We start from the raw sequence: 22,568 nt of genomic DNA, 5'->3' as shown, positions 1-22,568 counted from the left end.
GTTCCCCAAGGCTCTGCCGGGTGCGGTGGTATCCCAGGAACAGCTCTGGTCACCCTTCGTACAACTAAAGACTGACTCGGACATCAACAAGGCACTAGAAAGCATGGACATCCGCCAAGAGAGGATGTCAAAATTGTCCACCGACACCGAACAGGACCTACTGCAAGGTGGCCCTGAAGAAAACGTTGACCCTCCCCAAGTGGGGGAAGAAGGATCATTGTCAACGGCAACAGATGACCCTCAGTTTGCCGTGACGGCATACCACCCTCTGCCGTCAGCGTCCTCAGCCCTAACTCCACAACCTGTTAACCAGGTTAACGCAAACAAAGAGATTCTGATATCTCTTCAACGAATGATGGAGTCGTTCAAACGGGAACAGGAGACGATGCGGGAATCGATTAAGCAACAGCAAAGATTGTTGTAGGAGAAGATGGACCGCTTCAAAACCACCAATGGTACCTCTATGTAGCCTCTTAGAGTTTCTGATCTCCCTCATTGCTCCGTAACCAATCCCTGGAGGTATGCGGAGCATATGCCAACATATGCCAATGATGAATGGGAAACTGTTGGCTTACGAGAAGTTGGGAGCCAAGCAAATTGTAGACCTGGAGTTCTGGCCTAACTTATCGGCCTATCCAGATTGCTATGTGAGACTGCGGGACGAGAATGCGACCCGAGAAGAAACGGTCCCCAAAGAGGTCATCGTGTTTGAACATGAGAAGGCGCAAGCCATCCCCCTGAAAGGCCTTGAAGGAAGCCGAATATACCAACTCCAAAGTCTCAGCACTGAGCAAGAAGCACCCCACCTTTCTTGCACCTTCCTCCATCTCTTTCTCCTTTACGGAGAAAGCACTAGACTTTGACGTCAAGGCAGTCGATGACGGAAAACCATGTCCGACCCTAGAGGAAAGCAAGTCATTCTCTCCAGCACTGCCTACCTGCGAGGAGAAGTGGAAGGATGTCCACCTAACCTTCTCCGTCTCTAAGTTGGATCCTGAGATAGCAGGACAACAGTTCAGTGAGAACCTTCCGAAGTTGCCAGACCATCTTCTGAAGAAGGAACAGGAGTTGAAGGAGAGACTTGCGGCTTCCCTCTCTCATCAGAACTGTCTGGAAATGAGTGCAGGTCAACATAATGCCCCGGAATTGTTCATCTTCCTGGCTAAATCTCCCATGGGTACCCTTGTGAAAGACCTATACGCTTTCCTCAGAGCGAGGAGAGCCTGTAAAGAGTTCGTCTTGGCTTCAGCAACCATCAGACACGAACCAAGGAAGCTGATTACCTCGAGCATTTGGGGTAAAGATCTTTTCCAACAGGAACTGGTCCAAGAGGTCGTGTCAGAGCAACAACAGAGAACAGGAACCTTCTCCAAAAGTGGGGCATGACCTCGAAAAGGAAATCTTCCTTGGAAGGAGGTCCCCAGCCCAAGAACAATAGGACAAGGAGACCACGTAGACCTGCACCACTACCCGCCATAACTATGACCACAATGCCTCAGACCACCTTCCAGATGGTCCCTCAATAACTGGTAGCCCAGTCACCAGTTTGTAACCCTACTTTTGAGAGGCAGTCGACTTCCTTTCACCCCAGTCAGAAAGGAAAAGGTCCTAAGAGAAGTTCCCCAGGAGGTAACTTCTCTCAGGACTGAGGAGGACGTGGTTGCGGAAACAAATCCGCAGGACCCCCCTAGCAATAAGGGGTTCCAGGTAGGGGGCAGACTACATCACTTTCGGGATAGCTGAACCTTCGATCCCTGGGCCCACAGCTTAAGCACTCATGGACTCGGGTGGAAATGGAACAGAACTCCACCCCATTTTCCAGAGTCCTTCCAACACTCCACCCCCTTGTTGGAAGAATATACCTCAGAACTCTTGAACAAAAAGGTAATCAAGAAAGCGAAGTCCATCAAGTTCCAGGAAAGGCTGTTTTGTGTTCTCAAGAAAGACTCAGACAAACTCAGAATCATTCTAGACTTGTCTCCACTCAACAACTTCACTGAGAACAACAAGTTCCGGATGCTTACTTTGCAACACATAGGGACCCTTCTGCCAAAAATAGACCAAGCAGATGCTTACTGGCATCTCCCGATGAGTTGCCCTTTCTCCTCCTACCTAGGATTCAAACTACAGAAGAAGTTTGTCTTCAGAGCAATACCCTTCGGACTGAACACAGCCCAAAGGATATTCACGAAGCTAGCAAACACAATCGTCCAACAGCTACACACCGGAGTTCAAGTGGTAGCATATCTAGATGATTGGCTGGTATGGGCAGCATCCCAGACTACTTGTCTGCAAGCAGCCAACAGGGTGATCCAGTTTCTGGAACACCTGAGCTTCAAGATCAACTGTAAGAAGTCTCGTCTCTCTCCAGCTCAACAGTTCCAGTGGCTAGGAATCCAATGGAACTTAAGTCACACCACCTCTCCATTCCATCCAGGAAGAGGAGAAAAATAGTGGGATCTGTCAAGAGACTAATCCGTCACAACAGGATTTCAGGACGCCAACAGGAAAGAGTATTGGACTCTCTCCAGTTTGCAGCAATGACAGACCCTGTGCTAAAGGCACGTTTGAAAGATGAGTCAGGAGTCTGGAGGAAATACGCATCAAACGCTCGAAGAGATCAATTAAGATTGACCCCGACCTTGTTGCGCACGCAGTTAAGGCCGTGGTCAACAGCCAAAAGCCTAGCACGGATAATTCCCCTGCAACCACCACAACCATCAGTGGTGATACAAACTTGGAATGACGGGGAGGCCATTCTCACGACAAAAAAGTGCAAGGAAATTGGTCACACCAGTTCAGAATTTTTCATATCAACATTTTGGAAGCTATGGCAGTTTTCCTGATGTTAAAGAGACTATCCCCTCGCAGATCAATCCGTATCAGACTGATCCTGGACAACGAGGTGATAGTAAAATGTCTAAATGGACAAGGCTCGAGATCACCCTACATCAACCATGTGATGTTAGCCATCTTTTACCTAGCAAGGAGGAAGGGATGTCACCTATCAGCAGTTCACCTACAAGGGCTCCAAAATGTGACGGTGGACGCTTTATCCAGGCAAAAGCCCATAGAGACCAAATGGTCCCTAGACGCAGACCCATACTACTTAATCTCGGAAAAAGTCCCAGAACTGCAGATCGACCTCTTCGCAACAAGCGACAACAAGAAATTATCTCGTTACGTAGCCTTCAAGGTCTATATATGTAAGGTCAGCCGGCGCGCAGATTATAATCTAAAGGTCTCGGTTAGTGACATCAGTCCCGACAAGCCCAGGATTATTAATCCTGGCCAAGCAAAAGGTTGTATTCATACTAATCCAGTAGGCAATAGCTACGACTCACTGACTGCGTCCACGTGTTCAAGATCCACTTATTGTATTTGTCCTGGGATAGTGTTTTCTTTTCATTTTTCAGTGGTTTTTCTTACAAAAATGCCCAGCAATTGTACAGTCTTTGGATGTTCTAATACAAAAGTGAAAACAAAAGTTTCAGACATCAAGTATTTCACTTCTCCAAAAGATGATAATTTTTGAGTGCGCTGGAAACAAGCTTGTCGTCGAGCTAATAAAATAAATCTTGAAAATGCTGTGATTTGTTCTGTTCATTTTACAAACACCGATTTCGTGGATGATATGAAGTCTCGTTTGCTGCAAATTGAAAGTCCCAAAAGTAAAAGACTTTTGAAGAAAGATGCTGTGTCTTCTCTTTTGAAATGCTCAAGACGTCTTATGAAGTCGATTATATCCTAACAAGGAGGCTTAATCAAGACAGTCTGGAGCATTTATTTGCTTGTATTAGGCAGAAGAGTGGCCCACATGATCATCCTAACGCAGTAAATTTCAAATACAGACTGAAAAAAAATTGTTAGGGAAAGAAGTAGCCCTGATAAGTGAAAAGTTTAACTAGATGCGATGAAAACAAAGACTGCCTGTCTAATACATTAGTGTCCAAGTATTCATCTATACAGGGGAAAACATTAGATAAAGAACGAGAAATTGCCTTGGAAATTTGTCTTACCAGTCTCATCTTAAGAGATATTGAATTTGATCAAGAATCATGGATAAAAGGTGATGAGATTCTTGAATTAACTGAAACACGCAAAGAGAATGAAATACCTGCAAGTACACTTAGTTCTGTAACAGAGGAGGAATCTTTGAGGTATATAGGAGGTTATTTAGTTAAAAATTTTCATTGAAATATCCTGAATTAAGAAAACAAAGGTCAGGTGTTGTTGCAGATGATAAATGTTGGATATATGTCATGAACAGAGGTGGTCTTTGTGTACCCTCAGATTCTTTCTTTTCCTAATTAAGCAAGATGAGAGAAATCTTTTTAGCTGTCCATAGTGAAAAATTAAGAGCGGGAAATAATTGTATAAGAACTCTTGCTGACGAGATGAAACTTGCTGGAACAACCTTACCGGCTGATGTTATATATTTCTTTGCAAAAATATCTGTATTCTACAGCATTAGACATTTAAACAGAAAAATTGATTTAAACAAAAAAGTCAAGAGATAGCAGAAGTATGAATAGGAAATAAATGAAAGTTGTTAAATAGAGATTTTGTAAGTAAATTATTAAATTATTCATGAACCTACAAATTATATTTCCTTTATATTTGAAAATTGTGTAATAAAAACATTGTAGATAAATTTATAACTTATTTGTGAACCTACAAATTATATTTCATTTATATCAAAAAATTGTTTTGTGGAAATATTGTTAATAAATTGATAACTTATATATGAAACTGCAAATTATATTTCCTTTGTATATGAAAATTGTAGTATAGAAACATCGTAAATAGAGAAAATATTTATGAAATTGCAAATTATATCTTATTTATACTCTTATACTAGAAAGGATATGAAGTTATTTTATTTCATGTTTTCTCTAACAATGATACGAGTAATTAAGTAAAAAATCTCCAAGTTCTAGAGAGAGAGAGAGAGAGAGAGAGAGAGAGAGAGAGAGAGAGAGAGAGAGAGAGAGAGAGAATATCAAATAAGAAAATAATTTGATAAGAAAAGGATAAAGAGTATATAAACAAAGGTAAATACGCAAGGGTTCCTTTAACTCTATGGCTGCAGTGACATCATGCGCAGAAGTGGCTTAAATCGTACCGCTGTCTGGCCGACCTTACATAAATAAACCTTGGTAGCCCCTTACATGGACCCTCAAGCAGAAGGGATGGATGCCATGTCCCTCAACTGGAACAAGTGGAATCGCATTTACCTGTTTCCACCAACCAATCTCCTGCTAAGAGTCCTCGACAATCTAAGATCCTTCAGAGGGACAGCAGCAGTAGTAGCCCCCAAGTGGCCCAAAAGCAATTGGTTCCCTCTAGTCCTAGAGTTGAAACTGAAGCTGTCTCCTCTGCCAAATCCAGTGCTATCTCAACTGGTCCAGAAGTCGATTGTCTACGCTTCATCCTCGAGAACCATTAACCTACATCTCATGATTTTCTCGCCCTAGCAGCGAACAAAAAGTTTGGAATCTCGAAGGATAAAGTTGACTTTATCGAAGAGTGCAAGTCAAGTTCGACTAGGAGACAATACGAATCATCATGGAAGAAATGGGTGTCCTTTGTGAAAACGAGGAAACCGACAGAGATATCCATAGATATCTGTCTTCCATTCTTCATACACCTCCACGAACAAGGCTTGGCCTCTACTACAATTACTTCTTGTAAATCAGCCCTGGCTAGACCACTTCTGTACGCTTTTGAGGTGGACCTCTCAGGTGAAATTTTTAATAAGATCCCAAAAGCATGCGCTAGACTCAAGCCAGCATCCCCACTAAAGCCCATCACGTGATCTTTGGACAGTCTTGCACTATGCTTCGAACCTAGACAATGAGGATTGTACTCTAAAGGATTTAACACAGAAAGTCACTTTTCTGTTTGCAATAGCCTCAGGGGCTAGAGTTAGTGAAATAGTGGCCTTATCCAGAAACGAAGGCCATATTCAGTTCCTAGACTCGGGAGAACTGAACCTTTTTCCTGATCCTGCCTTTCTTGCCAAAAACGAGCTACCCACCAAGAGGTGGGGTCCATTGAGAATCTGCCCATTGAAGGAAGATGCCTCTCTGTGCCCAGTAGAGTGTCTTAAGGTCTATCTTCGAAGAACTTTAAACTTCAAGGGAGGACAGCTCTTCAGAGGTGAAACTTCAGGATCAAACCTATCTTTAAGACAACTGAGAGAGAAGCCCACCTACTATATTCGCAGAGCGGATCCTGACAGTACACCCGCAGGTCAGGATCTGAGGAAAGTTGCTTCTTCGTTGAACTTCTTTCAACATATTGACTTTGAAAGACTCCGCTCATACACTAGGTGGAGATCATCCAGGGACTTCTACAAACATTATGCGAAGCAAGTACATGAAATAAAACACTTTGTGGTGTCGGCGGGCAGTGTCATTAAACCCGTCGTCTAGTGCTGCGATGAACAGTGGACTGTTTTTGGACTTTACAGTGCATCGGGTGCATAGGTATACCTACCCTTTAGTGTAGATCACAGCTATGATCAAACATACTGTTCTATGTAGGTGCACATCTGACCAATACACCAGTGCTGAATGAACATTTGCGTCACAGTGTCTATGCATTTCCGAATATCTGAACATGTCAGATAGATTTGGTTTCACATCTCCATTGAATGGCATTATTCCGATAATGTATTCATATGTTTTTTTTTACACGAGAAAATATGGACCTTGATGTGTTGTAATGCTGGAACAGATTCACACTTTGTTGTAACTACATTGGATAAATTAGTTGCATAATAAAATACTTAAAACATATTCGTGTCTTATTACTGCTCCCTCAGTTATAAGTTAATAAAAGACACTAGAGTTTTGTTTAATCCCTGTATAGGGCTTAAATCTTTAAATCACAATAATGATTTTGGAAGGAATAGAACTTACTTTCTCAAAGTAAATAAGAAAGGTAGGCTTCAAAGTTTTCCCGTTTTGTTCCAACGGAAATACAAAACTTGAATCCTTATTGTCAATATCGACATTTTCCCTGCTGGGGGCAGGAAGCACTAAACCAGTTCCAGGTTTAGTGGAAATGACAGATCTCTGGAATTTCATATACAGGTCTAATAGACCAGATAAGGAAATTTATTCAAGGTGGAAGGCACATACACAAACCCACAGCTAGTAGTAATTTCAAGACAATTCTCTTGTATGCTTCCATCAGGACGACATGACCTGAGCCCAAAAAATGGATTTTGATCAAAGTGAAAAATCTATTTTTGGGTGAGAAGACCATGTCATCCTGATGGACCCACCCTTTTAGCTGACCCCTCCCAAAATTACTTTATCTGTGGCCATTGGGGGATATATTGTGAGATATTGATTCCCGCACCGTCAAGAAGACAGCTGATCACCGTAGCACATGAGACGAGACACATGTGAATAAGAAAGACGAGAGAGAAGATTATGAAATGCTTTATTCTGGCCTGGCATGCATAAGGATCTAAGCCAGTTTTGCCGTGCATGTCACGTTTGTCAGATGGCTGGAAAGCCTAACGAGTACATCAAGAAAGCTCCCTTACGCCCAATTGAAGTACAGGGACAACCCTTCAGCAAAGGACCTATTAAAATGTTGGTAGAAAAATAGAAAGGATGAGAGAAAACCAATGGAGAAATTGTCAAGAATTTTAGGAAAAGGATTGGAGAGTTAAGGAAATTGTCCCTAGAAAGCACAAAAATTAGCCCAAGAAAGATGAAGAAAAATTTTGTTATGAAAAGTACGAACAGACAATTTGTGGTAGGACGACAGGTGTTGGTTTACTTACCGGGAAGGAGATTCCTTGCAAACGTGTTCCAAGGACCATTCCGGATTTTGGAGAACAGCAGTGACCGGACCTACGATATCGAAATACCAGGAAAAAGGAAAAGTCAAAGGAAGGCCATATCAACTTCGAAACCGATACTTCAAGCACCGGATTTCAACAGGAAATTCCTTATCCAAGTGGATGTGTCAGATAATGGGATTGGAGCTGTCTTATTACAGAAGACAAGGAAGGAATTTTTCACCCTGTTTGTTTTATGTCGTCAAAGCTGAAGAAGCATCAACGATCCTACTCGACAGTTGAAAAAGAACTGCTAGTATTAGTCACAGCGATAAGCAAGTTTGAAGTTTACGTGAACAGACCACAGAATGAAGAAAATACAGTTTACTTGTATCACAATCCTTCAATTTTTGTTAATGTGAGGAGGAATAATAATCAAAGGTTAACTAGGGGGTAATTAAGTTTGCTACCATATTAAAATGCTATAAATCTTATATCAGGTAAAGATAACGTGGTTTCAAATTATTTATCTGGGCTGAATCGATGGATTTAGGCCCGGAAAAAATAATCTTTTTGCGGGGAACCATGTAAAGAAGTTGTTCTTGTATAGAGTAAATGGTTTATTCATGTATTTCATTTGTGTATTTAAGAGATATGTAGCCAGCTCATAAGGTGAGTTCTACTCATGTAGGTTTAACTAAGGTATGTAAATTACATAAGATTTTCGTCATTTATTTAATTGTATTTTTCATTCAAGTTAGTATATGTAAATTTACGTTATTTTTTATGATTAACCTTTTATTTCGCATTTTTGTTACAAAGTCTTATGCAATCTCGTTTAGGTATTCTCTATGACATATACGAGGTATGAACATGAGGGCTTATGTAAATTTTATGTTTGCACGTGGTTTGAAACTGCATGAAACTTCTCAAAATAGATTTACTATTTGTTATTGTTACGAGGAGGGAGGTGGGCACAGTTAGCTGAGAGAGGGTTACCTTGCAAGAAAAGTTTGTTCCCCTGTTCAATTTTCTATATTGCCAGCCTAGCTGCTAGAGCCTTGCCCCCAAGCCAAGAGAATTATCTATTTAGAAAATTTTAGATGAATTAAATTAATATATATATATTAGCCACCAGGAATGCTTAAGTAGCAGATATTCAGCCTATCCTTTGGAAAGAGCCACCGCCCTCTCTTCTCTGAAGTGCATCAAATGTGTGCCCTCTCATAAGTGAATAGGGTTTTAATCCAACGTAAATTGTGTATAGTTTTGTTCAAAGGTTGAGGATTTTTTTTAGAGGTTCAATGAAATGTAGTGTGTTAATGTAAGTACTTGTTTACATAACTTTTTGCAACTGGCCGTGTGAGTTTATTTTCCTTGGCTGTTCGGTTACCATGTGTGATCCTAGACGTAAATGTAACAGTTAGATTTCTGTAAATTTCTTTTACTGTTTAATCACCAGAGTGTTAAAGTGTAGAATATTTTCAATAATTATCAAAATTAAATACTTTTGTGAATTAATTTCCTGTGAAACAAGTGATTGTATAATTTTTTCAGTCTTTCTTGTGTTTTAGTCTAAGGTTTTGTTCAGATTTAATATTTCAAGCAATTTTTTTATTTGGCATTAATCCTTTTTGTAATATTGTTGTAACTTTTTATGGAATATATTTATTTTTGTAAAGGGTTTATTATTTCAGTCACCAATATTATTATCAGTTCTTCTCTCAAATCCCTGACTAAGAATCAAAGTAAGAGGCTGCTTTTGAATAGTTAATATCAAGTAATGTTTTGTTTTGAGTGTTACATAAGAGACCTTTGAATATTCAGTGTACATATACATTGTCACCTGGGAGTTATGTAATATTCTTAGAGCTCGGGTATTATTCAAGTGAAACAGATTTATGTAAAAGTAAACAGGTGAGGTGAGTTTGGTGCTCAGGAGTTTATGTAATTCTACAGCTGTAATATATATATATATATATATATATATATATATATATATATATATATATATATATATATATATATATATACATAAATATATATAGTTTAACATGCACATTGCAAGTAAAAATAATATTCCGCTTGTAATATGTACGCGTAGACTGTAAAAGTCCCAATTATACAGTCCATAAGAGTTCATGCACAACACTGAGAAGCTAGTTTAATTACACTACCAGCGGCCACCACAATGTGTTTAATCTCTTCCAAGTGATGCAAGTAATATTTGAAAAATACTCTTGAAGAGTTCCATACTCTGAAAGCCTGTAAGCCTTCAAATGACATGTACTGGAAAAAGTTTAAAGAAAAGGCAACTTTCCTAGGGTCATGACCCGATACCATACTATTAGGGTTAGCCCTTCTGGTGAAATAGGTGAGTTTGGAACCTAGCTGTTTTAAAGAGATATTGGTTCATGTTGTTTCCCCTTTAAAAAGCTGTCCACCTTTAAAGGCCCCACTCTTCAACAGGTTGGCCTTAATGCAATCTACGTGGCACAGAGAAAGGTCTTCTTTGAGTGGAACTGTGGCGGGATGTCACAAGAACAATCCCCACACCCTTGAATCACTCAAATTGACAAATGTCTCCTCATCACAAACTTTCCCCTTACGTTATCAACTGGACTCTTAGACAGGAGGGAAATGAAATCAAACCATAACCTTAATACTATATTCCTTAAAACTAAAATACTTAACATAAAACACCATCTTCAATCAAATAAAACCCTCAAAATCAATAGCAAAGCTTAAAAATAAACACTAACAAAACTTAAACTTAAATTCACCACAACCCTAACTTCAAAACACAAAAATATATACATTGAGTGTGTTCCATAAGATGAGTCAAAAGAAAAAACGCTTAAGTAATCATTGACTGAGCCAACTGTCTTTATTGGCACAATACCGCTATATGAGAAACAGAAGAGTGTCTGTTAATTTGCCACAACGGCCTTAACTCTTTGGGGTCATGGGTGTCAAGATCATCATCATCCTAATCATCACCACCATACGTAATCGTGATAAACAGGCCAGGTCATCAATGATTGAGCAATCCAAAAGAGCAGTCTAAATACAATCTATTACAGGCCAGGTCAGCAACTATAGATCAGCATTCAAAAAATATTTCTCCAAAGGAAGAATTACGGCCTGTAAAATAAAAAAAGGAAAGCACTTACGAACACTCCTAGCTAACTAAACTGTCGCACTATAATCAAAGATTAATAAGGAACTTTCTGTTATTCAGAATCACTCCTAGCAAAGATAAATAAATTGTACTGACTGCTGAAATAAACAAACACTTCCACGCTGGTCGAAATAATATAAAATATATCCAGCACTCAAATCACAACTGCCTCTTGCTGCAGTCAAATCAAAAAGAGCATTCACCCAAGACATTCGCTTCTGTCCTAACCTAGCTAAAAACATAAACAAACAACCTCATTTATACCAACAGTCTTTCTCACAACAACCAATCATTACTCTCTCTCTCTCTCTCTCTCTCTCTCTCTCTCTCTCTCTCTCTCTCTCTCTCTCTCTCTCTCTCTCTCTCTCTCGTTCGATTTGGCAAACAACAAAAATAAATAAAAATAAAACAAAAATTAATCCTCCACACTCCTCCCCCCTTACATTGCCAAATCCTTCTAACACAACACTTACCTGATTCTTTTTTTTTTTTTCATAACGCAGTCGCAGTCGGGAACAGGACCTCTGCTTCGAGTAACTGGGCCTTCATATGCTCTCTCATTCACTTCTTCCATATCTCTATCATTCATTGTCCTATTCAGATTCCCATCTATACTCCTATCATCTAATATACCATGCACTATCCCATCTACCTCACTATCGTCTGGCCCTAAAATCTCACTTATTTCCGTCAGCAATTCATCCATTTCATCCAAACCATTTTCTACTTTAATAAAAGATTCATTCATACTACTTCTCATTCTCTTACCTCTCATTCTTGCATTCGTCATTCTTCTCTTACATCATCTAAGGAAAATCCACAAACACTATAGGTATCATTCACAATCAGCCATGATTCATATGTATTAACACATTTATCTTCCATACTCACCTGTACATTTACACCCTTGTCATGCATATTCGGATTCCTACCTATACCTATAAATTTACCTTGCACTTTCTCCTCACTTTAAAATTTCAAACGCCTCTTTTTCAACTAGTTGTTTATTTTCTAGCCCTAACTTCTCATGCATACTAGGTTCATACTTACTCATTTCCAACCAATTATTCATCACATTCTCGCGAACATTGATTCTATTCCTTCCACATACACAGGAGGACTCACCCAGTTGAACCCTCTGACTACCTAGTTTCCCGAACATCCTGGCTGGCCTAATTCCTTCTTCTTACAAACTTTAGTTATATGCCCATCTACACCACATTCAGTACATTTAGTACGATGTTCCTTGCACATCCTCGCATAATGACCATCCTTACCATAATTTCCGAAAATCACATTCGTACGGTCACTCCTACATCCACTCGCTATATCCCCAATCATACCACACCGATAACGCTTAACCAATTTCTCATTCTTACACTCACTGATACGATGCCCTATTTCACCACACTCGAAACATGCCCCTAATACCCATCTACACTCATTCTTTTTATGACCTACTTTCCCACACCTATAACACTTTTCTTCATGGATACAACTACCTGACCTACCTCGCTGCGCACTAGCACTCCTATCTCTCCAAACCTGATTTCTTGCCTAAACCCTTCATTTGTCCTTACAAGTATTCCCACATTACTCGCCCTAACACTCCTATCTACTACACTATCAGCTACCCTCATTAGTCCTCTCATAACAGCATCTCTAAAATTAACAAATTCTGGCACACTTTCCTCCATTCCAGTTCTCACATTCACAGATTTACCTTCTTTCATACGTCTATCTAATTCGTAATACTCAACTATCTCTAAAATATCATCCTAGGTCAATCTTTCCTTCGCCCACCCCATTTTCTCCTTCCATTTCAAATTAATAAACTCAGCAACATTCTCAGGCACAGTAGCCAAAAACTTCATTAATTCCTTATTCTCAGTTATGCCTTCATCCCCATACTTCACATACATACATTGATATTGCTTCTCCTACATTCATCCATGCTTCATCAAAATCATTCTTACGCTTATACCTAACACTCCCTTTCGTACGTTTTACTTATTCAATTATTCTCTTTTTCACACTTTCATAATCAACATCCCCTACACTCATTATCACACCATACATCGTCAACAAATACCCTGTCAAATATTCCTCTAACTGCCTAACTCAAACTCCCTTACTATCACCATACTTAGCCTGACAGAACCTTTCATACTCCCTAAAAATGTCATGTAAATCCCTACTCCTATGTTCATTAAACCTTTCACACCTCTGTACCTCTCTCATAAACACTGTCTTACAAACTTCAACTTTATTCTCACTACTATCTTCATTGCTTAATCCCTTCTTGTTTCCTTCTTCCTCATTCGAATAAAATTAATCCAATTTAACACTTAAATTCCTATCCTTAACCATTCCCTTCTTACCCTTTTTCTTACTTACCACTTTCACCCATTCATGATTATCCTCACTCTCATCCTGACCTTTCTTCTTTTCCCTCTTCACATTACTTTTACCTTTCTTTTCATTCTTCCTATCACATTTCTGTTCATTCTTACTATGCCTAATTCCCTTATCTTCAATTTCACTATCACTACCTCCCCCATTATCCCTTACCTTAGCCTTCTCTTCCACTATCAACCCTTTACCCGAAGCTGAGGACACTCCTCCGACTGCACCTTCACCAATGAACGTTTTCATCATTCCCATTACTTGCCCCATCATAGCTACCATTCATTCCTCATTCTAACACATCCTTATCTCAACAACCTCTTCCTCTCTCTCTACAATTCCCTTTAGCGCTTTCAGTTCCTTTTGCATCTCCTCATTCTCACAACTTAACCTCTTATTCTCGTGCAGCAACTTCTCCTCATGCTCCTTACTCAGCCGCAATTCCTCCCTCAATAACTCTTCCATTTTTTTTATTTCTTCAGTCTTAAATCTAATTCCTAATCCTATCAGTCCTTTGTCGAAGAGTCCAGCTTCCTTTCCCACCTCGGCCGTCCCTGTTCGAGCGCCAAAATAATGTGGCGGGATGTTACAAGAACAACCCCCACACCCTTGAATCACTCAAACTGACAAATGTCTCCTGATCACAAACTCTCCTCTTACATGATCAACTGGACTCTTAAACAGAAGGGAAATGAAAACAAACCATAACTTTCATACTATATTCCTTAAAACTAAAATACTTAACACAAAACCCCATCCACAATCAAATCAAACCCTCAAAATCAATAGCAAAGCTTAAAATTAAACACTAACAAAACTTAAACTTAAATCCACCACAACCCTAACTTCAAAACACAAAAATATATATATTGCGTGTGTTCACTAACACTTCCGCAAGATGACAGTCACAAAAAAAAAACACTTAAGTAATCATTCACGGAGCCAACTGTCTTTATTGGCACAACACCACTATTTGAGAAACAGGAGTATTTGTTAATTTTCCACAACGGCCTTAACTCATCGGGGTCATGGGTGTCAAGATCATTATCATCATCATAATCCTCACCATCATACATAATCGTGATACACAGGCCAGGTCATCAATGGTTGAGCTATCCAAAAGAGCAGTCTAAATACAATCTATTACAGGCCAGGTCAGCAACTATAGATCAGCATTCAAAAAATAGTTCTCCAAAGGAGGAATTACGGCCTGTAAAATAAAAAAAGGAAAGCACTTACGAACACTCCTAGCTAACTAAACTGTCGCACTATAATCAAAGATTAATAAGGAACTTTCTGTTATTCAGAATCACTCCTAGCAAAGATAAATAAATTGTACTGACTGCTGAAATAAACAAACACTTCCACGCTGGTCGAAATAATATAAAATATATCCAGCACTCAAATCACAACTGCCTCTTGCTGCAGTCAAATCAAAAAGAGCATTCACCCAAGACATTCGCTTCTGTCCTAACCTAGCTAAAAACATAAACAAACAACCTCATTTATACCAACAGTCTTTCTCACAACAACCAATCATTACTCTCTCTCTCTCTCTCTCTCTCTCTCTCTCTCTCTCTCTCTCTCTCTCTCTCTCTCGTTCGATTTGGCAAACAACAAAAATAAATAAAAATAAAACAAAAATTAATCCTCCACACTCCTCCCCCCTTACATTGCCAAATCCTTCTAACACAACACTTACCTGATTCTTTTTTTTTTTTTCATAACGCAGTCGCAGTCGGGAACAGGACCTCTGCTTCGAGTAACTGGGCCTTCATATGCTCTCTCATTCACTTCTTCCATATCTCTATCATTCATTGTCCTATTCAGATTCCCATCTATACTCCTATCATCTAATATACCATGCACTATCCCATCTACCTCACTATCGTCTGGCCCTAAAATCTCACTTATTTCCGTCAGCAATTCATCCATTTCATCCAAACCATTTTCTACTTTAATAAAAGATTCATTCATACTACTTCTCATTCTCTTACCTCTCATTCTTGCATTCGTCATTCTTCTCTTACATCATCTAAGGAAAATCCACAAACACTATAGGTATCATTCACAATCAGCCATGATTCATATGTATTAACACATTTATCTTCCATACTCACCTGTACATTTACACCCTTGTCATGCATATTCGGATTCCTACCTATACCTATAAATTTACCTTGCACTTTCTCCTCACTTTAAAATTTCAAACGCCTCTTTTTCAACTAGTTGTTTATTTTCTAGCCCTAACTTCTCATGCATACTAGGTTCATACTTACTCATTTCCAACCAATTATTCATCACATTCTCGCGAACATTGATTCTATTCCTTCCACATACACAGGAGGACTCACCCAGTTGAACCCTCTGACTACCTAGTTTCCCGAACATCCTGGCTGGCCTAATTCCTTCTTCTTACAAACTTTAGTTATATGCCCATCTACACCACATTCAGTACATTTAGTACGATGTTCCTTGCACATCCTCGCATAATGACCATCCTTACCATAATTTCCGAAAATCACATTCGTACGGTCACTCCTACATCCACTCGCTATATCCCCAATCATACCACACCGATAACGCTTAACCAATTTCTCATTCTTACACTCACTGATACGATGCCCTATTTCACCACACTCGAAACATGCCCCTAATACCCATCTACACTCATTCTTTTTATGCCCTACTTTCCCACACCTATAACACTTTTCTTCATGGATACAACTACCTGACCTACCTCGCTGCGCACTAGCACTCCTATCTCTCCAAACCTGATTTCTTGCCTAAACCCTTCATTTGTCCTTGCAAGTATTCCCACATTACTCGCCCTAACACTCCTATCTACTACACTATCAGCTACCCTCATTAGTCCTCTCATAACAGCATCTCTAAAATTAACAAATTCTGGCACACTTTCCTCCATTCCAGTTCTCACATTCACAGATTTACCTTCTTTCATACGTCTATCTAATTCGTAATACTCAACTATCTCTAAAATATCATCCTAGGTCAATCTTTCCTTCGCCCACCCCATTTTCTCCTTCCATTTCAAATTAATAAACTCAGCAACATTCTCAGGCACAGTAGCCAAAAACTTCATTAATTCCTTATTCTCAGTTATGCCTTCATCCCCATACTTCACATACATACATTGATATTGCTTCTCCTACATTCATCCATGCTTCATCAAAATCATTCTTACGCTTATACCTAACACTCCCTTTCGTACGTTTTACTTATTCAATTATTCTCTTTTTCACACTTTCATAATCAACATCCCCTACACTCATTATCACACCATACATCGTCAACAAATACCCTGTCAAATATTCCTCTAACTGCCTAACTCAAACTCCCTTACTATCACCATACTTAGCCTGACAGAACCTTTCATACTCCCTAAAAATGTCATGTAAATCCCTACTCCTATGTTCATTAAACCTTTCACACCTCTGTACCTCTCTCATAAACACTGTCTTACAAACTTCAACTTTATTCTCACTACTATCTTCATTGCTTAATCCCTTCTTGTTTCCTTCTTCCTCATTCGAATAAAATTAATCCAATTTAACACTTAAATTCCTATCCTTAACCATTCCCTTCTTACCCTTTTTCTTACTTACCACTTTCACCCATTCATGATTATCCTCACTCTCATCCTGACCTTTCTTCTTTTCCCTCTTCACATTACTTTTACCTTTCTTTTCATTCTTCCTATCACATTTCTGTTCATTCTTACTATGCCTAATTCCCTTATCTTCAATTTCACTATCACTACCTCCCCCATTATCCCTTACCTTAGCCTTCTCTTCCACTATCAACCCTTTACCCGAAGCTGAGGACACTCCTCCGACTGCACCTTCACCAATGAACGTTTTCATCATTCCCATTACTTGCCCCATCATAGCTACCATTCATTCCTCATTCTAACACATCCTTATCTCAACAACCTCTTCCTCTCTCTCTACAATTCCCTTTAGCGCTTTCAGTTCCTTTTGCATCTCCTCATTCTCACAACTTAACCTCTTATTCTCGTGCAGCAACTTCTCCTCATGCTCCTTACTCAGCCGCAATTCCTCCCTCAATAACTCTTCCATTTTTTTTATTTCTTCAGTCTTAAATCTAATTCCTAATCCTATCAGTCCTTTGTCGAAGAGTCCAGCTTCCTTTCCCACCTCGGCCGTCCCTGTTCGAGCGCCAAAATAATGTGGCGGGATGTTACAAGAACAACCCCCACACCCTTGAATCACTCAAACTGACAAATGTCTCCTGATCACAAACTCTCCTCTTACATGATCAACTGGACTCTTAAACAGAAGGGAAATGAAAACAAACCATAACTTTCATACTATATTCCTTAAAACTAAAATACTTAACACAAAACCCCATCCACAATCAAATCAAACCCTCAAAATCAATAGCAAAGCTTAAAATTAAACACTAACAAAACTTAAACTTAAATCCACCACAACCCTAACTTCAAAACACAAAAATATATATATTGCGTGTGTTCACTAACACTTCCGCAAGATGACAGTCACAAAAAAAAACACTTAAGTAATCATTCACGGAGCCAACTGTCTTTATTGGCACAACACCACTATTTGAGAAACAGGAGTATTTGTTAATTTTCCACAACGGCCTTAACTCATCGGGGTCATGGGTGTCAAGATCATTATCATCATCATAATCCTCACCATCATACATAATCGTGATACACAGGCCAGGTCATCAATGGTTGAGCTATCCAAAAGAGCAGTCTAAATACAATCTATTACAGGCCAGGTCAGCAACTATAGATCAGCATTCAAAAAATAGTTCTCCAAAGGAGGAATTACGGCCTGTAAAATAAAAAAAGGAAAGCACTTACGAACACTCCTAGCTAACTAAACTGTCGCACTATAATCAAAGATTAATAAGGAACTTTCTGTTATTCAGAATCACTCCTAGCAAAGATAAATAAATTGTACTGACTGCTGAAATAAACATACACTTCCACGCTGGTCGAAATAATATAAAATATATCCAGCACTCAAATCACAACTGCCTCTTGCTGCAGTCAAATAAAAAAGAGCATTCGCCCAAGACATTCGCCTCTGTCCTAACCTAGCTAAAAACATAAACAAATAACCTCATTTATACCAACAGTCTTTCTCACAACAACCAATCATTACTCTCTCTCTCTCTCTCTCTCTCTCTCTCTCTCTCTCTCTCTCTCTCTCTCTCTCGTTCGATTTGGCAAACAACAAAAATAAATAGAAATAAAACAAAAATTAATCCTCCACAGAACGATCTTCCAGGGACCCCAACGTTTTGTGAGGAGTTCATTTTTAGCCAGGAATGCACGATTTGGGTAAAGATTTACCTCCCCCCATTCCGAAATTTTAATGTGGCCATCATCCCTTGAAATTGCAACAATCTCGCTGACTATAGCACTAGAAGCCATAGCAAGCAAAATGATTGAATTTTTAGTAAGATCCCTTAAAGAGGAAGTGTCGTTATCTATGGAGGAGACTAAGTGCAAGACTTTATCCAATGAGCGGTGGAAAGAGGTAAATGTGAGACCACTAGCTCCAATCCAGTGACATTGCATCCATTCCCGTTGCTTCCGGATCCCAGTTTGGTGCTACATACCAGGGAAGCTTTTTGATGAAGCTGTTTGCGAAGAGATCTATTTGCAGTTCTGGGATTTGCTCTAGGATGAAACAGAATGATTTTGCAACTAGAGACCAATCTGTTTCCAGAGGCTTGAATCTTCATAGGGTGTCCATCATTACATTGCAAACCCTTCTTAAGTGAACTGCTGAGAGATGCCAAGTTTTCTGCTTTGCCAAAAGTGAGAATGGCAAAAATTAAATGGTTGATCTGAGGAAACCTTGAGTCCAGAGTTAGAAACACTTCCATGGCTTCCGGAATGTTGATATGGAACTTCTGAAATGTGGTTGACCACTGACCCTGTATGTTTTTGGAAGTGGAATGTCCACCACCAACCCTGTTCTGAGGCATCTATGAGGATTATCATGGCAGGAGGAGGATACTGTAAAGGGACGTGAGCTGACAAACTCTTGGCAGTGGACCACAGCTTGAGCTGGTGAAGATCTCTCCGAGTATTTAATGCGTCTCTTCTCCAGACTCTATTGGTATCCTCGAGTCTTACTTTTAGGATTGGATCTAGTCATGGCAGCAAACTGCAGTGATCCTAAGACTCTTTTCTGTTGACGTCTGGTAATTACTTTCAAACTGCGATTTCCTTTCTCTTGCCTTGCGGTAGAGTAGGGATGTGTAACTTTAGATTCCAGTGAAGCCCTAGCCACTGGAATTCTTAAGCTGGAGATAGCCTGGACTTTTCGAGGTTGATTTGAAAGGCCAGAGACTGTAGAAATTTCATGACTTCTTGAGCTGTTAGAAGACATTCCGACTTCGTTGCAGCCCAGACTAGCCAGTCGTCCAGGCATACCATCACCTGAAGGCCTCTGTGCCGTAGTTGTTGGACAATGGCCTCGACTAGCTTTGTGAAAATTCTTGGAACTATACTGAGCCAGAAGAATACGTAAGCCTTTCTTTACATTCTGAAAACAAGGCAGGGGGAGAAGTGCCGACCTATCGGAAGATGCCAATAGACGTCGGTAAGATCGATGTAGACAGTGTAGGCCCCCTGGGGTAGTATGGTCAGTAGTTGCGAGATACTTAGCATCTAAAACTTGTCATTTAGAATGAATTTGTTTAGTGAGAAAAAGTTCAGAATGGTTCGAAGAGTGTTTGAATCTTTCTTTGTCATGCAGAATAGCCCCCCTTGAAAGTTTATAGATTTTGTGCAACAGATGACTCCCTCAAGAAGATCCTGTACATAATCCTCCATGAATAGGGTTGTGGGTTAGAGGAACCTCTTGAACTGGGGTGGTTTCTCTCTCCATTTCTAAAATAGTCCCTTCGAGACTATGCTGTGAACCCAAGGATCGAACTTCTATTGATCCTTGAAAAGATAGTCTTCCCACTACCGGAAGGTCCTTATTGTTCTTGAGAAGGACCTGCCTCTTTGAACGCTTTGCCTCTAATTCCTCGGCCCTTGGAGTGGCCACCCCATCCAGACCTTCCTCTGCCACTAGCATTTTTGCCCTGAGCTCTGACTGGGCGAAATGTCGTAGTGGCTCATTTACATACAAGGTTGAAGGCTGGAGACTGTGTCACATACTACTGGGGAACCGTGAACACAGTTTGGGGGATCTCGGCAACTGAGGCTATCGTAACAGGAAAGGTCTTCCTGGCTTCAAAGGGTCTCCTAAGCTTCTTGCCTTTAGGTTGAGGTCCTTCCTGGGGGGGTGGGGGTTATTTCCTCTTGGAGGACATACCCCACTTTTGCATAAGGATCTTATTCTCCTAAGCTGCTCTGTCCATCACTTCCTTGACTACCTTCTGAGGAAAAAGATCCTTTCCCCAGATGTTCGAGTCAATCAACCTTTTAGGTTCATGCCTTATAGTGGCTGCGGCTAGGACGTGCTCTCTGCGTGCTCTTCTAGCTAAAAAAATATCATGCAGATCCCTATGGAAGGTAGCCAGATGAGTCCTTGCCAGGATCGGGAAAAGATCCAATTTTGAATAGTTCGCAATCACCATTTGCAAATAAGGCTGGAAAGAAAAAGAAGCAGATAGCTTCTCTTCAGTTTCGAATTCTGACTTCAATAATAATTCAGAAATTCTAGGTAACCTTTCATTGAACTGTTGGTAAACTCGGCAGTCTCTAGCTCCCTTAACAGTAATTTTTTAGCCTTTCTGTGGTCCAGAATGATAGTCTGTTTGGGGATAGTATCATCCCTTACGAACGCTTCGGAGTTCAGCCTTACATAACAATAAGGATAATTATCAATCGATGGGTAGAATTGTAATTCGGAGACAGGCTTAGATCATATGTCTTCTCCAATGTGGAGGTAACCCTCACTCAGAGCCATATACTCTTCATAGCGCCAAGGATTCTTCACCGAGAAATCTGGAAGGCTTGACGCTCTGGTGGAGCCTTACACTTAGGTGCCTGCTGGAAAGTCTCAATCCTCACCTCAAAGGACGCTTGAGCTCTTTTACGTTCAGCATGGATATTTTCCGTGAATGCCTTTATGGATGCCATAAACTTCAAGTGACCAAGGAACAAAGGCGTAAGAACAAGGGTAGAGGTGGAGGCAGTTGTGGCAGATACAGCAATGAGGGATTGAGCCAAAGAATTACTAGGCACTGTACTTACCTGGGGGACATCCATGGACTCATTAAAGGCTCCCGTAGTCAGTAAAACTCTCTCTCTCTCTCTCTCTCTCTCTCTCTCTCTCTCTCTCTCTCTCTCTCTCTCTCTCTCTCTCTCTCTCTCTCTCTCTCTGACATGTTGTCGGACTTCAGGCTCATCACCTGATTTTCAGATCCGACATGGCCCTTAAAATTTGTGTAGGAAACTCCAATTTTACATAGCTGAATTCGGGACACGTGACAATCACCCAATTGAAACAGCTCATTCAAGCTTCAACTACCTTTCATTGAGAATAAGGGTCTTTAACCTATGTGGATTATCTTTGGTAATTCAAATCTAGTACTTTCAGAGAACGAATGAGCCCCTTGAACCACACTGAGCAGAAGCAGCAGAAGAAGCAGCAACGGTGAAGCTCCCTATTTAGCCTATTTTTCTAAGTATAGAACCTGTCATGAAGACAGAACCCACAACTAAAAGCTCTACTCTCTTCAATCACAAATAATAAGCCGAACACCCAGGACGGAAGGAATCCAAAACATGTGAGTTTGTGATGAAGTCTGCATGGGTGTAAGAGTAGGGAGGGTAGGAATGCTATAGCCCTACCACTTTTTTGTCAAAAATTCGCTTTTCTAGTAATTCAGAAAAAAATCACATATTATATTGCATAAATTTAGAAACTTTGTAAGGATCGTCATTCTGAACCACTTTTTCGAATTGAAGGCTTTTGTTAACATGCATATATATAGTTATTCCACTTATATATATATATATATATATATATATATATATATATATATATATATATATATATGTATATATATATATATATATATGTATATATATATATATATATATATATATATATTACATGCATATATATTTACACATATATATAGATATATAAATATAGAGATGTACATATATACATGCATATATATATATATATA

At 39.7% G+C, this 22,568-nt stretch overlaps 1 protein-coding gene across 1 annotated transcript; it reads right to left on the bottom strand.

Annotated features, from left to right (window-relative positions):
- Positions 1 to 12,128: 12,128 nt before the first annotated feature.
- On the bottom strand, positions 12,129 to 18,766 carry LOC137618529 (CCHC-type zinc finger nucleic acid binding protein-like). The gene is made up of 5 exons (XM_068348691.1): positions 18,757 to 18,766; positions 17,089 to 17,250; positions 15,808 to 16,074; positions 13,454 to 13,615; positions 12,129 to 12,439 (listed from the first exon to the last, which is right to left on the bottom strand). The coding sequence occupies exons 1-5, from the start codon at positions 18,764 to 18,766 to the stop codon at positions 12,129 to 12,131; spliced, it is 912 nt and encodes a 303-aa protein (XP_068204792.1).
- Between the last annotated feature and the right edge of the window lie 3,802 nt (positions 18,767 to 22,568).

This window comes from Palaemon carinicauda, chromosome 2, assembly GCF_036898095.1.
Source record: "Palaemon carinicauda isolate YSFRI2023 chromosome 2, ASM3689809v2, whole genome shotgun sequence".
Lineage (NCBI taxonomy): Eukaryota > Metazoa > Arthropoda > Malacostraca > Decapoda > Palaemonidae > Palaemon > Palaemon carinicauda.
This window is presented reverse-complemented; position numbering and strand designations above follow the sequence as displayed.